The following is a 19,879-nucleotide window of genomic DNA, read 5'->3' on the forward strand; positions in this document are numbered from 1 at the left end:
TTCTCAATTTCTTAGATGGTTATAGTGAGGAAGGACGGGTAAGAAATGATTCTCAAGTAAAGTAGTATTGGGGTCTGACACATTCCTATCTCAGGTGCCAAAACTAGTTTCCTTTTTTTTAGCTTCCATCTAATTCAAATTTCCATGTTTCAGTTCTCTGATTCAGGTCCTATCTGGGTATCTGGAAGCACAGATCTAGGTCCCTCCCTACCTCATCTCGGATACGACTCTTAACCAATATTTTTGCATTTGGACTGAGAATAAACCCTCGCCTGTTCCATCAAGCCCTTTACACTCACCGAAAGTCACAGTGTGGTATGGTGCGGTTTCACTGCATCATTTATTATCGGTACGTACTTTTTCGAAGAACTTTGCCCTACAGGATCAGCGACTTGTACTGTCTCTGCTGTTAGGTGTCGAGAGATGCTGCCCAACTTTATTGTTCCACAACTGCAGCAGAGAAGATACTTTGACTCTACCATATTCATGCAGGATGGAGCACTACCTCACGATGGATTGCCGGTACAGTGAATGTTACGAAAAGACTTCACAGAATGATTACACAAAGCAATTAGTCGTGCATTTCCCAACATGACCACTTTGTTTGTCTGATCTCAACCCCTGGGACCTTTGGTTGTAGGACCATCTGAAACGTATGATGTATGAAGGACATGTTCGTGGTTTAGCAACCATGAAAGACAGAATAACGCAACATGTGAGGCAAATCAATACAGATCTGCTGCATTCCGCTATAGAAAATGTCAGTTCTTAGAACATCTGGAAGGAGGACATATTGAGCCACATCTATAAGTTATACGAACACGAAAATTGATTTGTTGTGTCTCTTCTATCCATTACGGTTTAATTAATCCCAAACCACACACGTATAACGCCAAATGTCCCCTGGTGGAATTTTGTACTATATTTTGTCTTCTATAAATCAAAATTCCATGTTCCATAGTGTACGTATACAACGTTTGGTTAATTTCGTCCAGTACAACTTTTGCTACAGGACACTGACTATCCCATCTTCAGTTATGGTCATACTGTAGCTCTATACCCCAGTAAAACATTACGTAGAAAATTTTCCTTTGCATTTTGGCACTTGAATAGTTTCAAAACTCTCCATTTCGAGTACCATACAGGCAGAGGTGTGGGATTATGGTTCGAGCAGTTGCCAAGAGTACCAGTGACATATTTGCCACACTGGTAAAAGGCGCATATGTATGAATTTGCTAAGGGTGCTGGCCACCTAGAATACAACGTGACAAACATTTATCAGGGTTGTTCAAGTGAAAATGGGTTAGGTGTTCTGATATGGAGATTGAAAGGTTTTTCTGAGAAGAAAAATTGTAGAATGTTTCTTCCCAGAAATCGCTGATTTATAAGGGTATTCATTGTCCTAATGGAAGAATTCTTATAGCTATGGTTCTGTATGTTTCATCAGTATACACAAATATGATTAAATATTTCAGCTATGTTTGGCTATTTTAAGCAAGTTTCTGCTTCAGTCGCAATTACCAGAAGTTTAAAATAAATAATAATAATAATAAAAACATCAACATAATTGAAAGTAGTACGTAAATTTATTTATAACTTTGCGCGTTGGACCTAACTCATTCGATTGCGAGGAAATTAAGGCAAACGATTTATTTTATTCAGTTAGATCATTTGGTAAAATCCAGTGCATTTTCTGCAGCCTTTAAATGAAAACAAAAAAAAAAGAAATTAATTATTTATTGGCATACGAGAATTTTAATCCAGTATGAAATCATTTTTTGTACCTTCATTGTTACCTTGGTACGCAGTACTTAAGATGTTTTTTTCAATATAGAATCATTGAAATAACACTACTAAAGATGCAAGCATAAAATAATTGAGTGTGTATGAAATCATTTTTTGTACTTGAACAAGAATTGAAACTAAGAGAAAAAATACAAGCAATTTACATAACAAGCAGAATTTAGAGAAGCCACAAAACAAATAACGACGCTCAGAGGATCCCGTCCTCGAAAACTAAGAGTAGCAACGATAATGGTGGTTTCCAAGTATTTCTGAATGACGAAACGAACATTCAATAAAATAAAGAAAGAACATTAAAGCAATATGTGGAGAGGAAAGAAAAACAGAAAGTAACGGCAATCATTCAGTTTAGACTTTGATATCGGTGACTATTCTATTTTGCTCTTTAGTTTCACCAAATGAAGATAGTTCACTTCCCTAATTGGTCAATACCTACTATCCACACAAATGAAAATAATTTAGATATTTATAAATAATTCATTAGTTATGTCTTAATCAAGAAGAACATTCAAATAATTACCAGTTCTTTCTAAAGTTTCCATTTCCATTTTGCGAAAGTGGAAATAAGTTTTGGCGGGATGGCCACATTCTAAAATTGCATTATGATATAAACAACCAACAATAAAATATCATCTTTATTATTCACTTGAAGAATTTTTTGATCGCCACGTTTCATTACTATATTTTCTGTGGATTAATTCACTCTATTCATTAAATCTTTATAATTGTTTTTTATATTTTCTTCTAATCATCAGAAACCTCACAAATATGATCACAGGATTGTAACATTTCTTATCGTTTTTCCTTTCGTTTCTTTGACGTCAAGAAGTGCGTGTTTGATTTAAATTTGAGTATGTTCAGAGAAGTATTCAGACTAGCAGCAATCTGATAACATGCTAAAGTTCCTTTTATCGGACGGAAGTGGACTTTTCATGTTACATTTTCCTGTCCTTAATTATTGTAGGAACGATTTTGTGAAGTCGCTATGAATAGTTTCTGGTCGATCTCATTTTGTTTAATTTATATTTACAAAATTTCAGGTAAGACATTTCAAACTAATCTGCACTTGAATTAAATTTACTTCCCCCCCCTTTCACTTGACGGTGAAAAAATGAGAGCTAGTTAGAGAAAATGAACATTGTGAACCAGCTGATATTATAATTTACTTCGATTAATTTCATTACTGCATTGATTAACAAAAAAACTACAACTATCAGTAAATTCATAACTTCCATATACCTCATGATAAATACACAATTCACAACTGCTTTTATTTGGCGCATCCCCTACTTTTATGTTGTGTACCGTAATACCTAATTTTAATTTCAATTTAACTCCTGAAAAGGCATTCCTGAAATATAATATGCATTCCATAATTTCAAATCATAAAAGCCAAAGGACACACACACACACACACACACACACACAGTGTAGAATACTTTACGTACACAGAGACCTTTCATATTATTTCAATACTTTACAGCTCAGTTAAATAATGAACAAGACTAAAAGGCCTTGTCATTTCTTTGTTAGCTGAATTTTACAGAATTTTCATGATTATATATGTTTAAGATATCTAGGAAAAATTCACCTATTAAATGAGTACAGTATAACTATGAGCACGTCAGTAGAAATAAATTTTGATCTACCAAAACCACAGAAAGAGTTTACTGTTCTGGGATAGGTAAACATGATTCTAAGCGCATCATTTCAATTCCAGTTTTGCAATTTCTGTTATCTAAATCGTCATAACCAGTACTCACGTAATTATTTTGGCAGAACAGAGGATTACAATGAATTATGTTAAGAAAAGAATGTATATTTCGTATTTGAGGTACAATTCTAGAAGGTTATTTTATTTTATTTTTACCAAAATATCTCGTCCTAATAGCATGTTAATGAACTCATATTTAATATTCATCAATCCGAAGGAATGGCTTTGCCTTGTCTTTTCGTGTCACAAGAAAGACGGAAATACATGTCTCACGTGCTACAATTTGACTGAATTCCATTGCTTCCATAAATTTCTGGAAGTGTATCCAAAAAAACATCCTATTCTGTGGATAAAATGAAATGTGAGTTCAATAAAATATAAAATCTTCCAAGAGAGAAAGAGAGAGAGAGAGTATTTTACAATAGCATATAAGTACATCAAAATGAAATTTTGTAGTATTCCACAGAATAATCAAGCGTTGCAATCGTTAGTTTTCATTTTATATGTTTGCACAAAGACAAAATTAGCGCAATAAAGCATGAATCTTTTGGACAGTAATCAACTTTTAAAATTAAATTTACTAAACAAAAATATTTTAAAATGTCCTTTAAGAATACAAAACGACAGATTCGTAGAAATTAATGTCAGTAAGTAAAAGACCACACATAACATATTTCATATACCATGTTATGTGTTATGTCACACATAACACATAACAAGGAACATATTTTAGGTTCGTAACAGTTACGTACAGCATATAAAGAGTTATAGTAAGATAATCGCCAAACATTTCATATCATCTGATTACGGTTACTCTGGTAGTAAAACACGAACTTTAACATACAGTGACCAACACGTTTCAAAGCTAGGACCTGTCCTGTTAGTTTAGGTGTATGATATATAAGATGATGCTTGAGTTGATGCAACTTATTTTATTTTATTTATTTATTTATATGCACACACTAGAGGTTGCACAATCTATAATACAATACAGCCGTCTGTTGGACATGTGGTTACTAAGAAAGAATTAAAAACCTGTTTATGAGTTTCTGGCGGTTGTAGCGTGGAGTAAATATTGTAAGGTTGTTCTACAGAACAAAGATAGGTGGAATGAAAAATGAAAAGCTGATTCGGCAAGTTTGAAACTGAACTACGTATGAATATTTATCAGCAGCGTCTCGTACTTTTACAGAAAAATGACTGCAACCATGTTCAGTGGGATAGTGCCCATCGAAAAGGGAATGAGCCAAAAAATTGAAGGTGTGTGAGAAAGTGATTGGGGCGAGGATTCATCCAAAGTCGGATAGCTGTCTACCATAACACACGGAGACCATGATGGGATGAAGTAAATCATGATGGGATACTTTGATGAGTAGGCCTCTATGTCAGACCCGATCAAATGCTAAGGAAACTCATGCGATCACACATGACATCAGCAAACTATAATATTATGGTCTGTTTGCTATTTTTTAGCGGCTGCGTTGCCCAGCTTCCTATCATGTCGTTCTTCATGTGTCATGGTAGATTGTTCCTCTCTTTACATTTAGATTAATCCACTAATTCCAATCCTCAGATTCTGTACTTTCGCCTACTCTCTTCCTCTTGTACACAAAAGCCGTCTTTCAATATTTATTGCCGAAAGTACTTCGTTCCTCTTCTTGCTTGCTCGAACCTTGTATTGTTTAAACAATTCAATTTTCGAGTGCCGTAATTAATATCTTCAACCTTTTTCTTGTTATTCTTCAGTCGGATGAAGGTAATCTGCGAACTAAAGTTCTCAGATTACCTTCTAGAACACATTTGTATGAAAGTCTCAATTCATCTCCTATCACCTCACTTCACGTGTCTCTGATAATCTTCAGATTTCTTGATTCACAACTTATAAATTTCTAATTTACATTACATCACTGAGGTTACTTTATTTGATATCTGTGTAGTTTACAAAAGGCAAAGGACGAAGGGCATTCCATAGAAAATGAAACGTTGACAAGGTTATGGAATAATGTACAAGATAAGAGTTGATATAGTATATTTTTGAGGCAGCATTGGTATGTTGTAAGAATTGTGAAGATTAAGTGGTATTCTAACAGATGAATGAGTGTTTTAGATAATTACTGTCAGCAATATTTCATATTCGGGTTTATTGCAATTTTTCACGTCAAATAGCTTTTTTATATGAATGAAGGAAAAATAACTGACTGGAACAAAATGAAAATTAATATGTTGATAATTAAAGTAAATATTTACAGGACGAAGTTGTATCAGCAGTACCTAGGCAGTTGAAAGACAAGCCCTACAAAGTGAAAAAAGGAAATGAAATTAAATGATCTCACAATTCGAAAACGAAGAGTCACGTGTTCATGCTGGCGGCTTTTAGTGGAGAACTTCGGTATTTAAACTTACTTTTGACAAGACGTTCTGTAGTACTTGAGCCACTTCCAAAAATACTCTTTGCTGTCCGAAGTGATATTTGTGCAATAACTTGACTTTATTCCCTCTGGTAAAGTGATCTTTTTTTTCTATAGCATGTTTTACTAATTCGCTTTTGGGTTGACCTGACGCTATATATGTGCTTTCCCTAACTATGGTAATCATTCTAATTGGTTATTTTGGACAGACCTATCACACTTACAGAAAGGATCCTAGTGTTCTTAAATTTCCCTTAATAAGATGAAACTCTTGTTCAATAGTTTGTGAAATGTTCTAATCCTGCATGGTTTTTAGAAGTTAGGCCAATCTATCAGTTTATCCTTGATATATATTATTGATATAATCCAGTTTGCGTGATCCCAGCATGTGGTTTGTTTAAGAAATTTTGCAAGGTTTTTTTTTTTTATCATCCCCCTCGAATGATGCTGGTAGAGCTTGTTTTGATTTATTTATGACCTCCAGGATGAAATTCCCTTTGGTGGAAATCTTCGAAATAAGTGATTGCCAATACAAGTAATTTGGCCCAGCTAAGCACGTTTCTTGGGGAATCAGTTTGCATGAAATCAGTCTTTAGAAGAAAGATAAAATCAGAGTGATCATCAGAGTTACGAGAATGATAATGGTAATAAATTAATGAAGTGGCATAAGGCAAGGAAACCTTGACTCATAAGATAATAAAGAGGAAATTTTATATCTGACAGCGTCTGGTATGGAATGTCAGTTTGACTGATGTTCATGTACCGTCTTAGTGATGGAAGCAATCGTGTGAAATATAATTTGGACAGCTGGTGTGGATGGTAGTTGAAGAGGCTGCCACTTGACATTCTGTGAAAACAACGGCGATTTTTAGTTGCATGTAAACGGTTCTCATGGTTTGATGCTTATTTAATCCATAACTGTTGGTACAGTGGATGAAGGAGGATTTGTCTGTTGATATATGCCTGTTTTTTGTCATATTTCGTTACATTTTTGTTTTCTGTTCTATTTTTTAGATTTTGTTGTCATTTTGTTTTTATTTTTATTTTTATTTTTATTTCGTCGCATTTTTGACATTTCTTGTGGTTTCTGTTATATTTTGACGTTTCCTGGTAGTTTTATTAAGTTTTTATTTTTAATTTTTTGTGGGAGATTTCCCCCCAATCTGCAAGTATTCCGCAATTTTTAATAGCATTTTTCGCAGTTGAATATATCAGAAAGTTAATTACAGGACAGAATTGTCCAGCTCAAGGATGAAAGTCATGAATGTCTTCCATTTTACAGTGCATTCGCGGCCATGACAGTGTTTATTACATACTCTATACTCGAAATCCCTCCAGGTACAATCTGGAAGAGTAACGCAGCAAGATTATTCACTAGATGATTAGGCAAGCTCTTGAGACATTGCCATCAAATTCTGTCTCATATACCACTAGTTGAAGTACTGCTATACCCTGGAATGGAGGACGGAGTACAGGCTCACTAGTAAATTACTGTGGTTTATGTTCAAGGCGGTGGTATTTCACCGTGCGATGAAAGTTATCCGCCACCTCGAGATGTAGCTGGCATTTCCTTCAGCTAGCTAAGATATGTTTTTAAGCAGGCATTACTTGCTTGGTACCAACAATGTTGAAACTGACCACGGGAAGCTGGAGGGTTGACTGAAGAGAGGATGTGTGTGTGTGTGTGTGTGTGTGTGTGTGTGTGTGTGTGTGTGTGTGTGTGTGTGTGTGTGTGTGTGTGTGTGTGTGTGTGTGTGTGTGTGTGTGTGTGTGTGTGTGTGTGTGTGTGTGTGTGTGTGTGTGTGTGTGTGTCGAATATTCCTACCGAATAGTGTCCCATATTTAAAATGGTCATCTTTTGCTAACAACACGGTTGAGGCGAATATTAAGGATTTAAAAAATGACATGAATCATAATATGATAAAATTATATAAATGGTTAAAAAATAAAGGTCTTAAAATTGGCAGAGTTGAAATTAAACATAGGTATTCAGTTTGACACATAGATAAGAAATCAAAACATTCGTGTGCGCTATGATACTAAATATAATTACATACAAAACGGTAGCTGTCAATAAAAAATAAAACGGAAAAAAATAATATTTGGGCTACATTACAGCAAATTAAATGGTTCTTACATTACTAATTTTTAGCAAACAAAGCGAGTTAGTTTATGAATAGAATATATTATGGTAACAATCTGATAACGTTACTTTTCAATACGTTTGTACAATTCATGGTTTAATTTCTCATTTCAATGTGGGATACTTGTTACAACGTTACAACACAGATTACTAAAATAATCTTGTCTTCGATAAAAATGCAAGACAGAAATTAGTATGACATCTTAATATATTGTCAATAAAAAAACTATTTATGTATATAAAATTTGGAAGAAATAAACACTATAAATTCTCCTTTGTGTAACGTAGATTATGATCTATGCCTCAGCAGAAAATTTCTTGTAGTTCCTAGAGCAAATGGGAAAAAAAATCAGAAAGAATTTTAATATTTAGCAAATAAAGCAGTTATCCGATGAGATGCAAGCAGTTTGTTGAGATTATGCATTCAGGAAAGATTGTGAGACTATCTCATGAGCCTAAATGGTATTTTAAGTGTATAAATTACGAAGCACTTACGCTGAAAATAAATATTTATTAAAAACTGAAGTTTCGTTCTCTTTTCAAGACCATTCTCAATGCATACAGGTAAAGAGACAAAATACAATGCAATAGCAAATGAAAATTATACTGCTTGTATATATTACAGTATATTCATTACAAGAGGAGATCTCGATCTATAACTATTAGAATTCGAAGTAAGACATCGAAATTATTATCAACTAATTTATTATTTAATACAGTCATGAATAAGCTAACCTTCCTAAACTGGAAAAAAAAAAAAAAATCAAGCATAAAAAACTTATTGTTTAATACTGACCATATCTAAATATTTTAACTTTCTTTGCCTACCAGTTTCGCTAGCAAACTGTCTAGCTTTTTCAAGGCGTTGACGGAAAAGTATAAAAAAATACTAGTAAATGCAAATTGAAAGGAACATTAAAAACGCCGTAAACAGTCTAGTAGCTAAGGTTGCACGTTCGCGTGACAGAGAATGAATGGATTTATTGTTCTTAATCATTATCACGCATGCGTGTTTGTTGTAAATGCATAATGTGATTACTAGCTAGCTGTAGTTCAGATGGATTTAGAGAGAGGATGAGGTTTTTCCATTAACTGTTAAGAATAGTACTCTGGTTTCTGTTGAGGTTTCCGCCAGGTTTTAACACTACTGCGGTTTCCTTGAATACACGATGTCTATAATCGTCGTCTAAATCGTGGCATGGAGCTATTTTGCCACTCTATCGTGCAGTTAGACGTATAGAAATGATGTGCTAAGCCGGAAGAAATACTTCTGTTCTGGTTTACATCACCAACGTGCTCTCTCTGTGGGATCTCCAAACTCCGTGAAGTTTGTCCGATGTAGGCGAGACCACAGGAGCAAGGAATGTAATATACTCCTGGATATTTGTAGAATGGCACCTTGTCTTTTGGTGATCCTAAAAAATTTTTGATGCTGGTGGTTGGTTTGAAGATCACTCTGATGTTGTGGGCTTTTAGTATTCTGGCTGTTTCATAAGAAATTGACTTGATGAAGGGAATCACTACAGTAGAAATGTGCTGGGAGTTTGGTTCTTGTCTGGGGTTGTCACCGTATAGATATTTTTTGATGATGTTCGGAGGGTATCCATTTTGTGATAATGTTTTGGCTATTTGTGAGATTTCAGTCTATGTATCCTCCTCTTCTGATATAAGCTTACGCGCTCTATTTTTCAACATATGGATAATGCTTAGCTTGTGTGTCTTGTGATGGTTAGAAATATAATGAAGGTATCTTCCAGTGTCTGTCGGCTTGCTGTAAATAGATAAATTGACACTATTTAATTGTCTTTTTATCAAGCTGTCTAGAAAATGCAGATGGTTGTTGTTTTCAAGGAGTGAAATTTTATCTTGTTATGTATGGAGTTGATTTTATTCACAAACGCTTTTATGTTTTCTAAGCTATCTTGCCATATAATTAAAATATCGTCAACATATCTCCACCATATAGATGGTCTAGGGGAGATTGTTGAGAGAATTTCTTTTTCAAGTTTTTCGATGAAAAGGTCCGCACAAAATGGTGATAGCGGACTTCCCATTGCTAGGCCTTCTAATGTTGGTATATGGTGTTATTAACCTTGAAGAAATTAGACTGAAGGCAGTGTTTAAACATCTGTGTGATGTCTAGAGGAAAGAGGTCTTGAATGATGTTTATTACCTCTTCTACTGGTACGTTGGTGAAGAGGGACACAATATATCTGGCTAGTATGTCTGTTGGTTCAATCTTAATTTACAAAACGCTGACTATTCTTGATATAGGATTCTGTTGATCTTATTTTGTTATTTAATAAGTTTACAAGATGCTTAGCCAAAAGGAAAGTTCGGGATGATCTCCCATCAACGATTGGACAGAGAGGTATATCTTTTTTATGTATTTTAGGTGTCCCATATAGTCTGGGAGTAATGGGATGTGAGAATTTTATTCTTCTCTTCACTTCTTCTGGCCAAATGTTGCAATTACGGATTAATTGGTTTGTTTCATTGTGATTTTTTATGGTGGGATCTTTGTCTAGGATAGAGTTAAGCATACAAAACAATAAGTTTTTTATGCTTAACTTTCAAACGACCAAATATGTATAATTTGAAAGGTTTAAAATCGTCATTTTTGTTAAAGTTGGATGATCTTCACAAAGTTCTTTATTCAATTTGTCTAATAAAAATCAAATCCTGCGTAAACTTTTACTCTTATTCCACTGAATGCTGTATCTAGTATGATACTGGAGCGACTGGCAAGATCTGACTGATTAGCATCAAGAAGCTGGACGAAATACGTCTAGAAAAAAAAATTGGGATTACATTTCTGATGTTCTTCTAGATCATGTTGCCAAACTTTTTCGGGCCACCGCCCACTTTGCAAGACATACATTTTGTAACGCCCCCCCCCCCCATTTTAACAGTTTGAATGAAACCATATTTCAAATACTCAATACTGTACTGTTGACATTTCTTCTTATATTCAGACATAATGAAGTAATAAAATTTGAAAAAATATTCACAAAATAAAAGATTTAATTTACACTTTCTTTGCATGACTCTACCTATCTATCACACTTTCGACTGGTGATTGTTGGCAAAGCACACAAAAAATAATGAAACTTATTCCTAAACCACTGGTATTTATAGATTTGAAATCTATCCCTAATCGACTTACATGCATTGACTTGTTTGCGATACCATCGTACTCGTGCTTTGAACAAGTCACTGCAAGTACCCATATTCCTGTCAAAACATGCTGAATTGAGTGAATTACCTACGTAATAGTTGACCGACATACTACTAGTTAAGACTCGTTTGCTGCGTGGATAGACTAAAGCCTGTATGACACGATCAATTTTTACAATAGCAAAAAATGAATAAATTTTTTAAGTATATAAAAAATAGAAGTTAAAATATCCTGTATGACACATTCAAATTTCTCATTGACATAGAAAATTGACACCTATTTCTATCTGACATGGTAAATTTTCAAATGATTAAATAATTGAAATAGAAAATTGATAAAAAAATTGATCATGTAAGACGGGCATAAGATGAATTAAAATTCAATATTTAAATTTTAAATGATTATCTAATCGCAAAATCACGAAAATAATTAATTTTTAAATATATATTATTAATTTCTTCTATAAAGAGCCAGCAACCCCTAGACCGCCTGAACGCCCCCAATGCTTCTGATCCCACTATAGCCCCCCCTAGAGGGCTTCAGTGCCCACTGGGGGGGGGGGGGGTACCGCCCACTTTATAAATTACTGGATGGAAGAAAGGAAGATATTTATCTTTAGAGAGTGTAAGAATGAATTTAGTTTGCAAATTGAAAAGGAGACTTGGTTAATGTAGCAATAGAAAACTGGCTAGCTTCTCAAACACACCTTTTATATATGGAACCAAGGCTCTAAAAACTTCTTGTAAAGAAGAAATGAGATGAAGACTAAAATCATCAATAGCCTTGGTGATAGGGTTAGGGTTTAGCTATTTATGTCCTCCTCTTAAGAGACTAAATAATGTTGATTTATTTTAAACTTATACAATGGAAATTTTCTAATTACTGCTTCACGCATGTCATGTTATGATATATGTACATATGCACACGCTATATGTATTCTTATGTTATTTCATGACATAACCTAAGATAATTTGACACTGGCTATATTGTTTTCAGTTATATACTTTTTTTTTCAGTAACCAGTTTGACCATAGTCTTTGGTTATACATATTGTTTACAACTTTTACTACTTTTTTGGTTAGTATATCTACTATTATTTTCTCTTTTATTCTTATTTTATTCATTTTAATTTTTCCTTTTACTTCTTATATTACCACTTGCATTATGATTGTGTTATATTTTAATCATTTTTATTACCTTACTTTCAGTAAATTTAATTTTTTGTTAATTTTGTTTCTTGTTAATTCAGTTAATGACTGTCAAAAATAATGAACCAATCCTGGCTATGCAAACGGGGTTTCTGAGTGTTGGTAACAGATGATTTTAATCTTCTGTGTAGACAAAACACCGCGGAGCTTGTTCCGGTCTCATGGTGTGACAGCATTCGGTTAGAATGCTGTCACATAGATAAAGAAGACAGTATCACTACTGCAATGTGCAGTACCAGGAAAAAAAAATCTGTCATGCATTTTATCCAATATATGTTGTCAATTTATCTCTCTACCTGCGCTAGGTTTCGGTGACTGCGTAACCAGATTCTTTTGTATGTAATGGTATGCGGTCGCTCTCGTGACATCAGAAAGTACCAAATTAGAGATCAAGCTGATATTGAACCGATTACGCATGCTTTTATTGAAATTTACAAAACAGTGATTATGAGATTCTCAATATCCTTATCTTCCCGAGTATAAGGTTGACCAATAAAATTTCAGAAGGTGAATATGTGCTAAAAGTATTATCATGATTATATCATATTAAAACAATATAATATAAAATGTAAAGTTGAAAAGAAAAACATTTTTAAAAAAATTATGAATTTTAACTGAGCAATATGAAGCCAATATTTGCTGCTTTATAGCCACCTTATGACGGTCAATGACCCTGATAGGATGGTCAGAGTCATTGACCACGAGTTCCTTCCCGACGACCTAGACTCCAAGTACTACACCAACCATTATACTTGCTGTCCATCATCCTTCAGCCTAATGTGACATAATAGCGCTTCAGTTAGCATAACTATCAGATTTGTGTAAAAATGACAAAATTTCTGCATGTAACAACACAAAATTGTTTCTCAAAGAACAACCATCTAATCTCCTTCACGGGCCTGATTGACTCTGCTTCCGTTGAGAACACTTGAAAAAGTTATTATCTTCATTTTTAGATTTATGGAAAAAGTCGCATTTTTCCGAGTTATTATCTCCTTCTGACTACAGAGGAACGGTATCGAAGGTGGTGAGATGCACACTTATTTGCTTCTGTGTATCAGAATATAAATGTGGATTTCTTAGATTTTGTGAAGTGTTTAATAGGTAGATATATATGTAGAAAATCTTTCTGTTGTTCTTTACACTTAAATATTAAGTGTAACATTCTTACATTGATTACTCTTCTTTGTGTGCAACATTCCTGTGAAGATACCTTTTTATACGATCATGCATAATTTTTGTTCGATTTCTCTTTCTAGGTGGATGGGGAGATGACAAATGTAATTTACAGACGGTAGTCAGATGCAAGAATCCTGACTCGTCAACTGCAGAAATAAATAAAGAGTTTCAATCCACTCCATTTCCGGGAGATTGTCCTTTGAGTTGGCAACATTTTGGTAAGTATAAAGATAGCTACTCTTTATGATTATAGTTCTCCCACCGTTTCTAGGTCCCTGCTTCGCGTCTTTCCAAGAATAGTCGATTGATGCTGAAGGGGAGAAAGAAATGAAGGACGTCCGAATTGGTCGCCAACACGTGAAATCACGTGCTTTATAGGTAAAATTTTCCAACTGTTATACAAGCAACATAGTTAACTACAATGATCATAAAACAGAAGTTAATTTTCCGACGTATAATAATAAACAACTCATCCCACAATACGGACTGATTACCCTATTATCGGAATGGATTCTCCTTTTTCTGAGATGTGCAGAAGTGTCGAGGGACCTCTAATCGGTGGGCGAACTATAGTATTAAATGTGAGATTTGCATGCATCAGTTACTTATAAGACAGAAGATAATAAAGTAGAGTCGGATTGATTATGTAAGGTAATAATAAAAGTAGTAGTGACTGGGTTATGTTTCTACATTCGTAAATTCTTCAGAGTCAATTCGTTTTGATAGAGTATTTCATATATCTGGATAATGTTGCTTTTTTTAAAAGTATTGTTTAACACAGACATTCTAGAAATAGTGTCAAATATCTGAACCAGAGAATTAGATCAAGTTTTAATACACTTTCATAAAAGTTATTAAGTTTATTACAAAGTCGAATCTCTCTCTCTCTCTCTCTCTCTCTCTCTCTCTCTCTCTCTCTGTCTTGTGTTTCTGAATTGAAGAATTGTTTTTATAGCAAGAAAGATTTCACGATATTTTTCTTGCTAATCCTACTTAGATATCCGCTAACATCACCTTACTATATAAAAGATCAAAATAGAAAAGTAAAATCAGGGAAGCGATAGCCATTTAACAGTTAAGTTGATATCAGTAAGTTCAAAACAAAATTCATAAGATTAATTGAAGGGTGCAGTCCAACATTTCCTAAGCCATTTGTAGATTTTTACGTATGGAAGAAGTAATTGATTAAAAAGGGGGAATATACTTTAACACACTAGTTGTTACGGTAAATTACTGCGCAACTTAATTTTATCTTGGATAAAAAGAGTCTAAAAATGACTTCCTAAAAGTAGCTGGTTGAAAAACAGTAAAAGTAACGTAGTATGTTTTATAGTCTATTTCAATTCGGATTGCATTTTGTGTATTAAGAAAGATAGTGCAGAGATGAGTCTATCAAAATTCATTGAAGAGTAATGAAGTCACAAAGAAAAGATCATTACATCAGCCATATTCTCTATACTCGGAGAATAATGTTTCCGTTTCCAAAATGAAACTATACCAAAAATCAGTTATAACTCAGAGAGGATGATGCAAATAAAATTTTGGAAAGATTGAGGGGAAAGCGATTTATGTGGTTGTTTCACAGGGAAGTAAATGTTCACACTCCTCGCTTATGGAAGGAGAAAAGGTGAGAAAACTTTATAATCAGAAGAAGAAACTTGCAAGAACTGAAGAGGGGTTAAGAGGGGTTTTCAGTGTTTAAACTCCAATGTTTCTTCATCCTATAGAAAATGCGATTTTGTTTTGGTGGGGGTGAGGTTGTAACAGCTTGACATCGAAAATTAATTTCATGGTTATTTCGAAAGATAGGAGTGGAATACTTCGAATATGAGTACTGTGTTTAAAGGTTTTTATTTCCCATTTTCAAGCTCTTCTTGTTAAACCCTGTACTTAGCTTTTACTCGCTTCATAATCTTCATGCACTGCCCGACCAGTCTTCCAAAGACAAGTTTTCTTTCTGATAGGATCAGGACATGGCAAATCAAAGCATATACTTCCTTTAAAAATTTGTATACTTTACCCATACTTAGATACGCTTATTTTAAAACATTATTTGTAGTTTGTGTTTTCATTTCAGGAAATAAATGCTTCAAAATTTTTGGATCCGAGATAGATGGAAAAAAATCATGGGACGATGCCATGAAAATGTGTTTGTCATTTGGCGGTGTTTTGGCTTCAATTCATAGCACAGAAGAGCAAAGTAAGTGGATGTTATTGGTATTAGTATTACTTATTGAGGAATATTATTGCTATTGTTAGTTAATGGCCATTACTTGGTTATTATTCATTTATTCAGAAAAACTCGAAAATACGGACGTTTAATTGCATCACATCTAACCAACCATTGAAATTAATTTTATAGAATTAAAATTATTCTTTTTTGCTTCCTGAAATATGATTAATGCATATCTGTTTTCGACAAACTGTTTCCTTTAAATATAATCAGATGTTTTGGATTTTCATTTAAGTATAAAATAACAATGAGATCTGCTTTAAAACTGAAAGTTATATTACTTTTAATTATATACTTTATTGACATATTTTATATTATGAAGTATATCATTTTTAAGAATATACAGGGTGTTCGGGATAAATTTGACATATTTATAATTAATTATATTTTTCCGTAAGTTACATGTATTAACACACACTTCTCTTCATTTAAAAGTTTGGACCCTTCTTCATTCATATACAAGATGTCAGAAAGGATGGATAGCTGGAACCCACCTGAATCATGGAAGAGAATAACTTGTATCATGATGATTCGTGCCCGCCATCAAAATAAGGATATTACGACTGCTGCCCAATGCTCCCTGAATACAGTAAAAACAATCAGGCATGAACTAGAGACTTGCAATGGTGACTACGAGGATGTAGCAAGAAGAAAGATCCCTAGCAGACGATCTGATTGCGTTCGTACAGCAGAATTCCTCGCAAATCTGCAAGAACAGGTGTTGAAGAACCCTGGCATTGGAATTCGGGCTTTGTTCGTGGAGTTGCTAACTGTAGTCAAGCCCTGGATAACAAGGGTAGCCAATGGTAGGCCGTATGTATGGCAGCAGGATTCGGCCCCTTGCCACACCTCTGGGAAAAGTCAAAAATGGTTGTCTGAAATTTTCTACGACTTCACCAGTCCAAATGTTTGGCCTCCAAACTCCCCAGACCTTAACCCCATGGATTATTTTGTATGGGGCGCAGTTGAAAAAGACACCAATCGCACTTCCAGTAATACAAAAGCCCAGTTAATGGATAAAATTAAAACAGTTTTTGCGGCCCTTCCCAGGGAGACTGTAGCATCAGCTTGTTCGAGGTTCCGAAGCAGAATTGAAGCTGTGATCGATGCTAATGGTGGTTATTTTGAGTAAACCTTGTTGATAGTATTGTAATTAACTCTGCCTGTAATGTTTTTTTGTCAATTCATTAAATTTAATAGATACAAAGAAGATTTTCTTTTTCCTTACGAAACTGTCAAATTTATCCCGAACACCCTGTATGTTTTGTTGAGCTTTTCAGAAATTTCATTGTGGTCCGTGTGGTACAGATCTAAACGTTTGCCTTCGACTTTATTTCATAATATTAGGTAATCTTCGGGTAAGTGAATCCGAAGAAAGAGGCATGGACGATGGTATTTAGCAAACATTATTGACGTATTTCTGAATGCATGCACACAAAAAAATATCTCCACTCTTACGGAGGTTATGTCTGGAAAGTAGACCAAATGCAGATTCTAACGCATGAAGTAGAACACGTTTTTGTTGTTATTGTGGAATACGCCCAGGTAACCAAGGTCACAAGAAGAGTGCATTAAGTATCTCAACTACGTGACTTCCGTCTAGTTTTCTCATTTTGAAGATACCAGGGAAGAAAAAAAAACTTACTTTTGGAAAGGAAGAAGCTCAATATGGCACCCATGAACTCGCCTCACTTGAAAAATGTTTATAAATATTTCTCTTTCCTCAGACGGAATTCGAACCAAGATCTTTGGAAACGAAAGATTTTATATGATTTTACGGTTCGGTTTTTTCTAAACACTGTATGAAATATACCCGCAAGACTCTTGGAAAGAAAATATTTAAAAAGATCTACTAATATAGGTTCATCTGCGACAGAGTATAGCTGCCTCATTATACATCTAGAAAGATGTATAATGAGAGAGAGAGAGAGAGAGAGAGAGAGGTGCCAGTAAAGGTTATTAAAAGGCCAAACGTAATAAAGGCACTCATAGACGGCAGAAGGGCTATAAAGGAGCTAGTCTGACGTCACTTCAAGCGATTAATCGACACACACCGGCCACTGAATTAGAAACTATTATGCGGATGTAGTAAGCATCACTTACGCAGCGCATACGCAAAATACTTAGTCACGTGCATTACATGTTCGATAACTATTTAAGAAAACTGCTGATTAGTAATCGTCAATAGTGTTGATCACAATGAGAAGATCAAAGGATCTTTCGGAGTTCGATAAAGGGGTTAGTATGGCTGTCAGTCTAGCTGGAGCCACGATTTTGAAAACAGCGGAGCTGATTGGTTTCTGAAAACGTGAGATCCTAGGTGTTTAATCGTGTTTAATCGGTGTAAATCTCCCACTTGGGTTGCCTAAGAGGCGTAACTGTGGTTCCAAGACAATCTCTCAGGAATGAGATTGTTGTCGTCAGAGAAGGCTCGTACGGACAAGAGAACTTTCTGTGTACAGCATTTGACCGAAGTATTTAATGAGGACTATTCCCCACTCACTTCTCTCCGAACTATGCGCAGGGAATTGAAGAGGATCGGCACTCGAAGTCGCATGCCTATACGGATGGCACTCATTTCTGCGAAGAACTGGAAAAGTCGACTACAGTGGTGTCAGGAATACCGTGACTGAACACTAGAAGACTGCAAATAAGTCATGGAGTCCAACCAGTCACGTTACACCTTGTTCTGTGCCGACAGTAGGCACAGAGTTTGGCAGGTACCTCATGAAGCAATGAACCCAGCTTGCCTTGTAAACACAACTCAAGGATTTGAAGGTGATGTCTTGATGTAGCTTTTAATCCAGCAGATGAAGGTTGTGTCATGGACAACAATGCTACTGTCCATTGCAAGAATTGTTCTATCTGAACCCTACTGAAAATGAATTGTACATGTTAGTAAATCAGATCCGGGAGCAAAGTCCTCTTCTGCCAAATCTGAGCCAGTTAAAGGACTGTCTAGGAGAGTGCCTGGTATGTTGTAGACGTAGATGCAATCCAACACATTATGGATTCTTTGCCAAACTGCATATATACTGTAATTCGGGCTAAAGAAGGTTCAACACACGGTATTAAATAAAAGATTCTAATTCATTTATGTATAACATACAGTGCTCTTGTTGTATCTTTTAGAATGATTCTACAATATAAAACACTATATTCATATTGCTTGTTTTGGAAAAGCTGAAATCAGGTATAATTTTGAACCACAAGGATGAATGCGACAGGATTTACAGTTTGCTCGGTTTGGTTGCAATTAACGGCAGAAGCAACTGAGACGATGACTCCGGTGCATTGGTCTGTTATTTGTTATTTGCGTGTGTATTTCTGGCGGATTTGTCTGTTTTTTTTTTTTTTTGGATAAAAAAGTCCGAGGAGTGGAAAACCTCGTCACTTCCATATTAGACTATATAACTCACTTCCAAATGGAAATGCCCTTATGAAGCTTCCTTATTTCTAGACCGAAATTCGAACTAAGATTTTTTCCAATAAGAGCAAATGTTGTGACCTCTATTTGTTTTTTGAAACTATTTGTTTTGAATAAGCAGAAGTTAGCTGGTTATTACTTTTTCTGCTCTTCAATTCAATATACTGAATGAAATTAACGGCCATATTACACTCGCCTCGTGATCATTGTGAAGTTGATGTCATTCATGTTTATATCAGCATTAATCGAAAATGTGAGAATTCTGATTGAAATGAAAGACATAGGGAATTTAAGGAAAGCAGGATATATGCATTTTGCCTCTCTTAAATAAGATATTTTGTGCACTAAAGAAAATGACCTCATATATTCGCTATACGATAGTTTTCGAATGGCGAACTGCGAAAACTATCTTATGGTGCATATGAAAGAGAAAACTATCGTAACTTAAACCGGCGTATTGGCTCGAAGAGATTAATTTCTTGTAATTCTCGATCCGTTCTGAGTTAGTTCGTCTCAGATGATTGCATGATTTACCTTTGGATTTAAATTTAAGAATGAATTTAAATACTGGTGAAGGGTGAAAAAC

The 19,879-nt window shown here is 34.8% G+C and overlaps 1 protein-coding gene across 1 annotated transcript in view; it reads left to right on the forward strand.

Annotated features, from left to right (window-relative positions):
• Positions 1-2,731: 2,731 nt before the first annotated feature.
• LOC150110416 (macrophage mannose receptor 1-like) overlaps positions 2,732-19,879 on the forward strand; it is a 77,954-nt gene continuing 60,806 nt past the window's right edge. The window contains exons 1-3 of the mRNA XM_090393609.1: positions 2,732-2,843; positions 13,714-13,851; positions 15,711-15,833. Of these exons, the coding sequence (XP_090249735.1) occupies positions 2,789-2,843; positions 13,714-13,851; positions 15,711-15,833 (316 nt within the window). The 5' untranslated portion in view covers positions 2,732-2,788. The remainder of the gene's footprint in view (positions 2,844-13,713; positions 13,852-15,710; positions 15,834-19,879) is intronic.

The sequence above is a fragment of the Typopeltis vanoorti genome, chromosome 1, assembly GCF_054136105.1.
Source record: "Typopeltis vanoorti isolate ZY-2024b chromosome 1, IOZ_Tvanoo_1.0, whole genome shotgun sequence".
In the NCBI taxonomy this organism is placed as follows: Eukaryota; Metazoa; Arthropoda; class Arachnida; order Uropygi; family Thelyphonidae; genus Typopeltis; species Typopeltis vanoorti.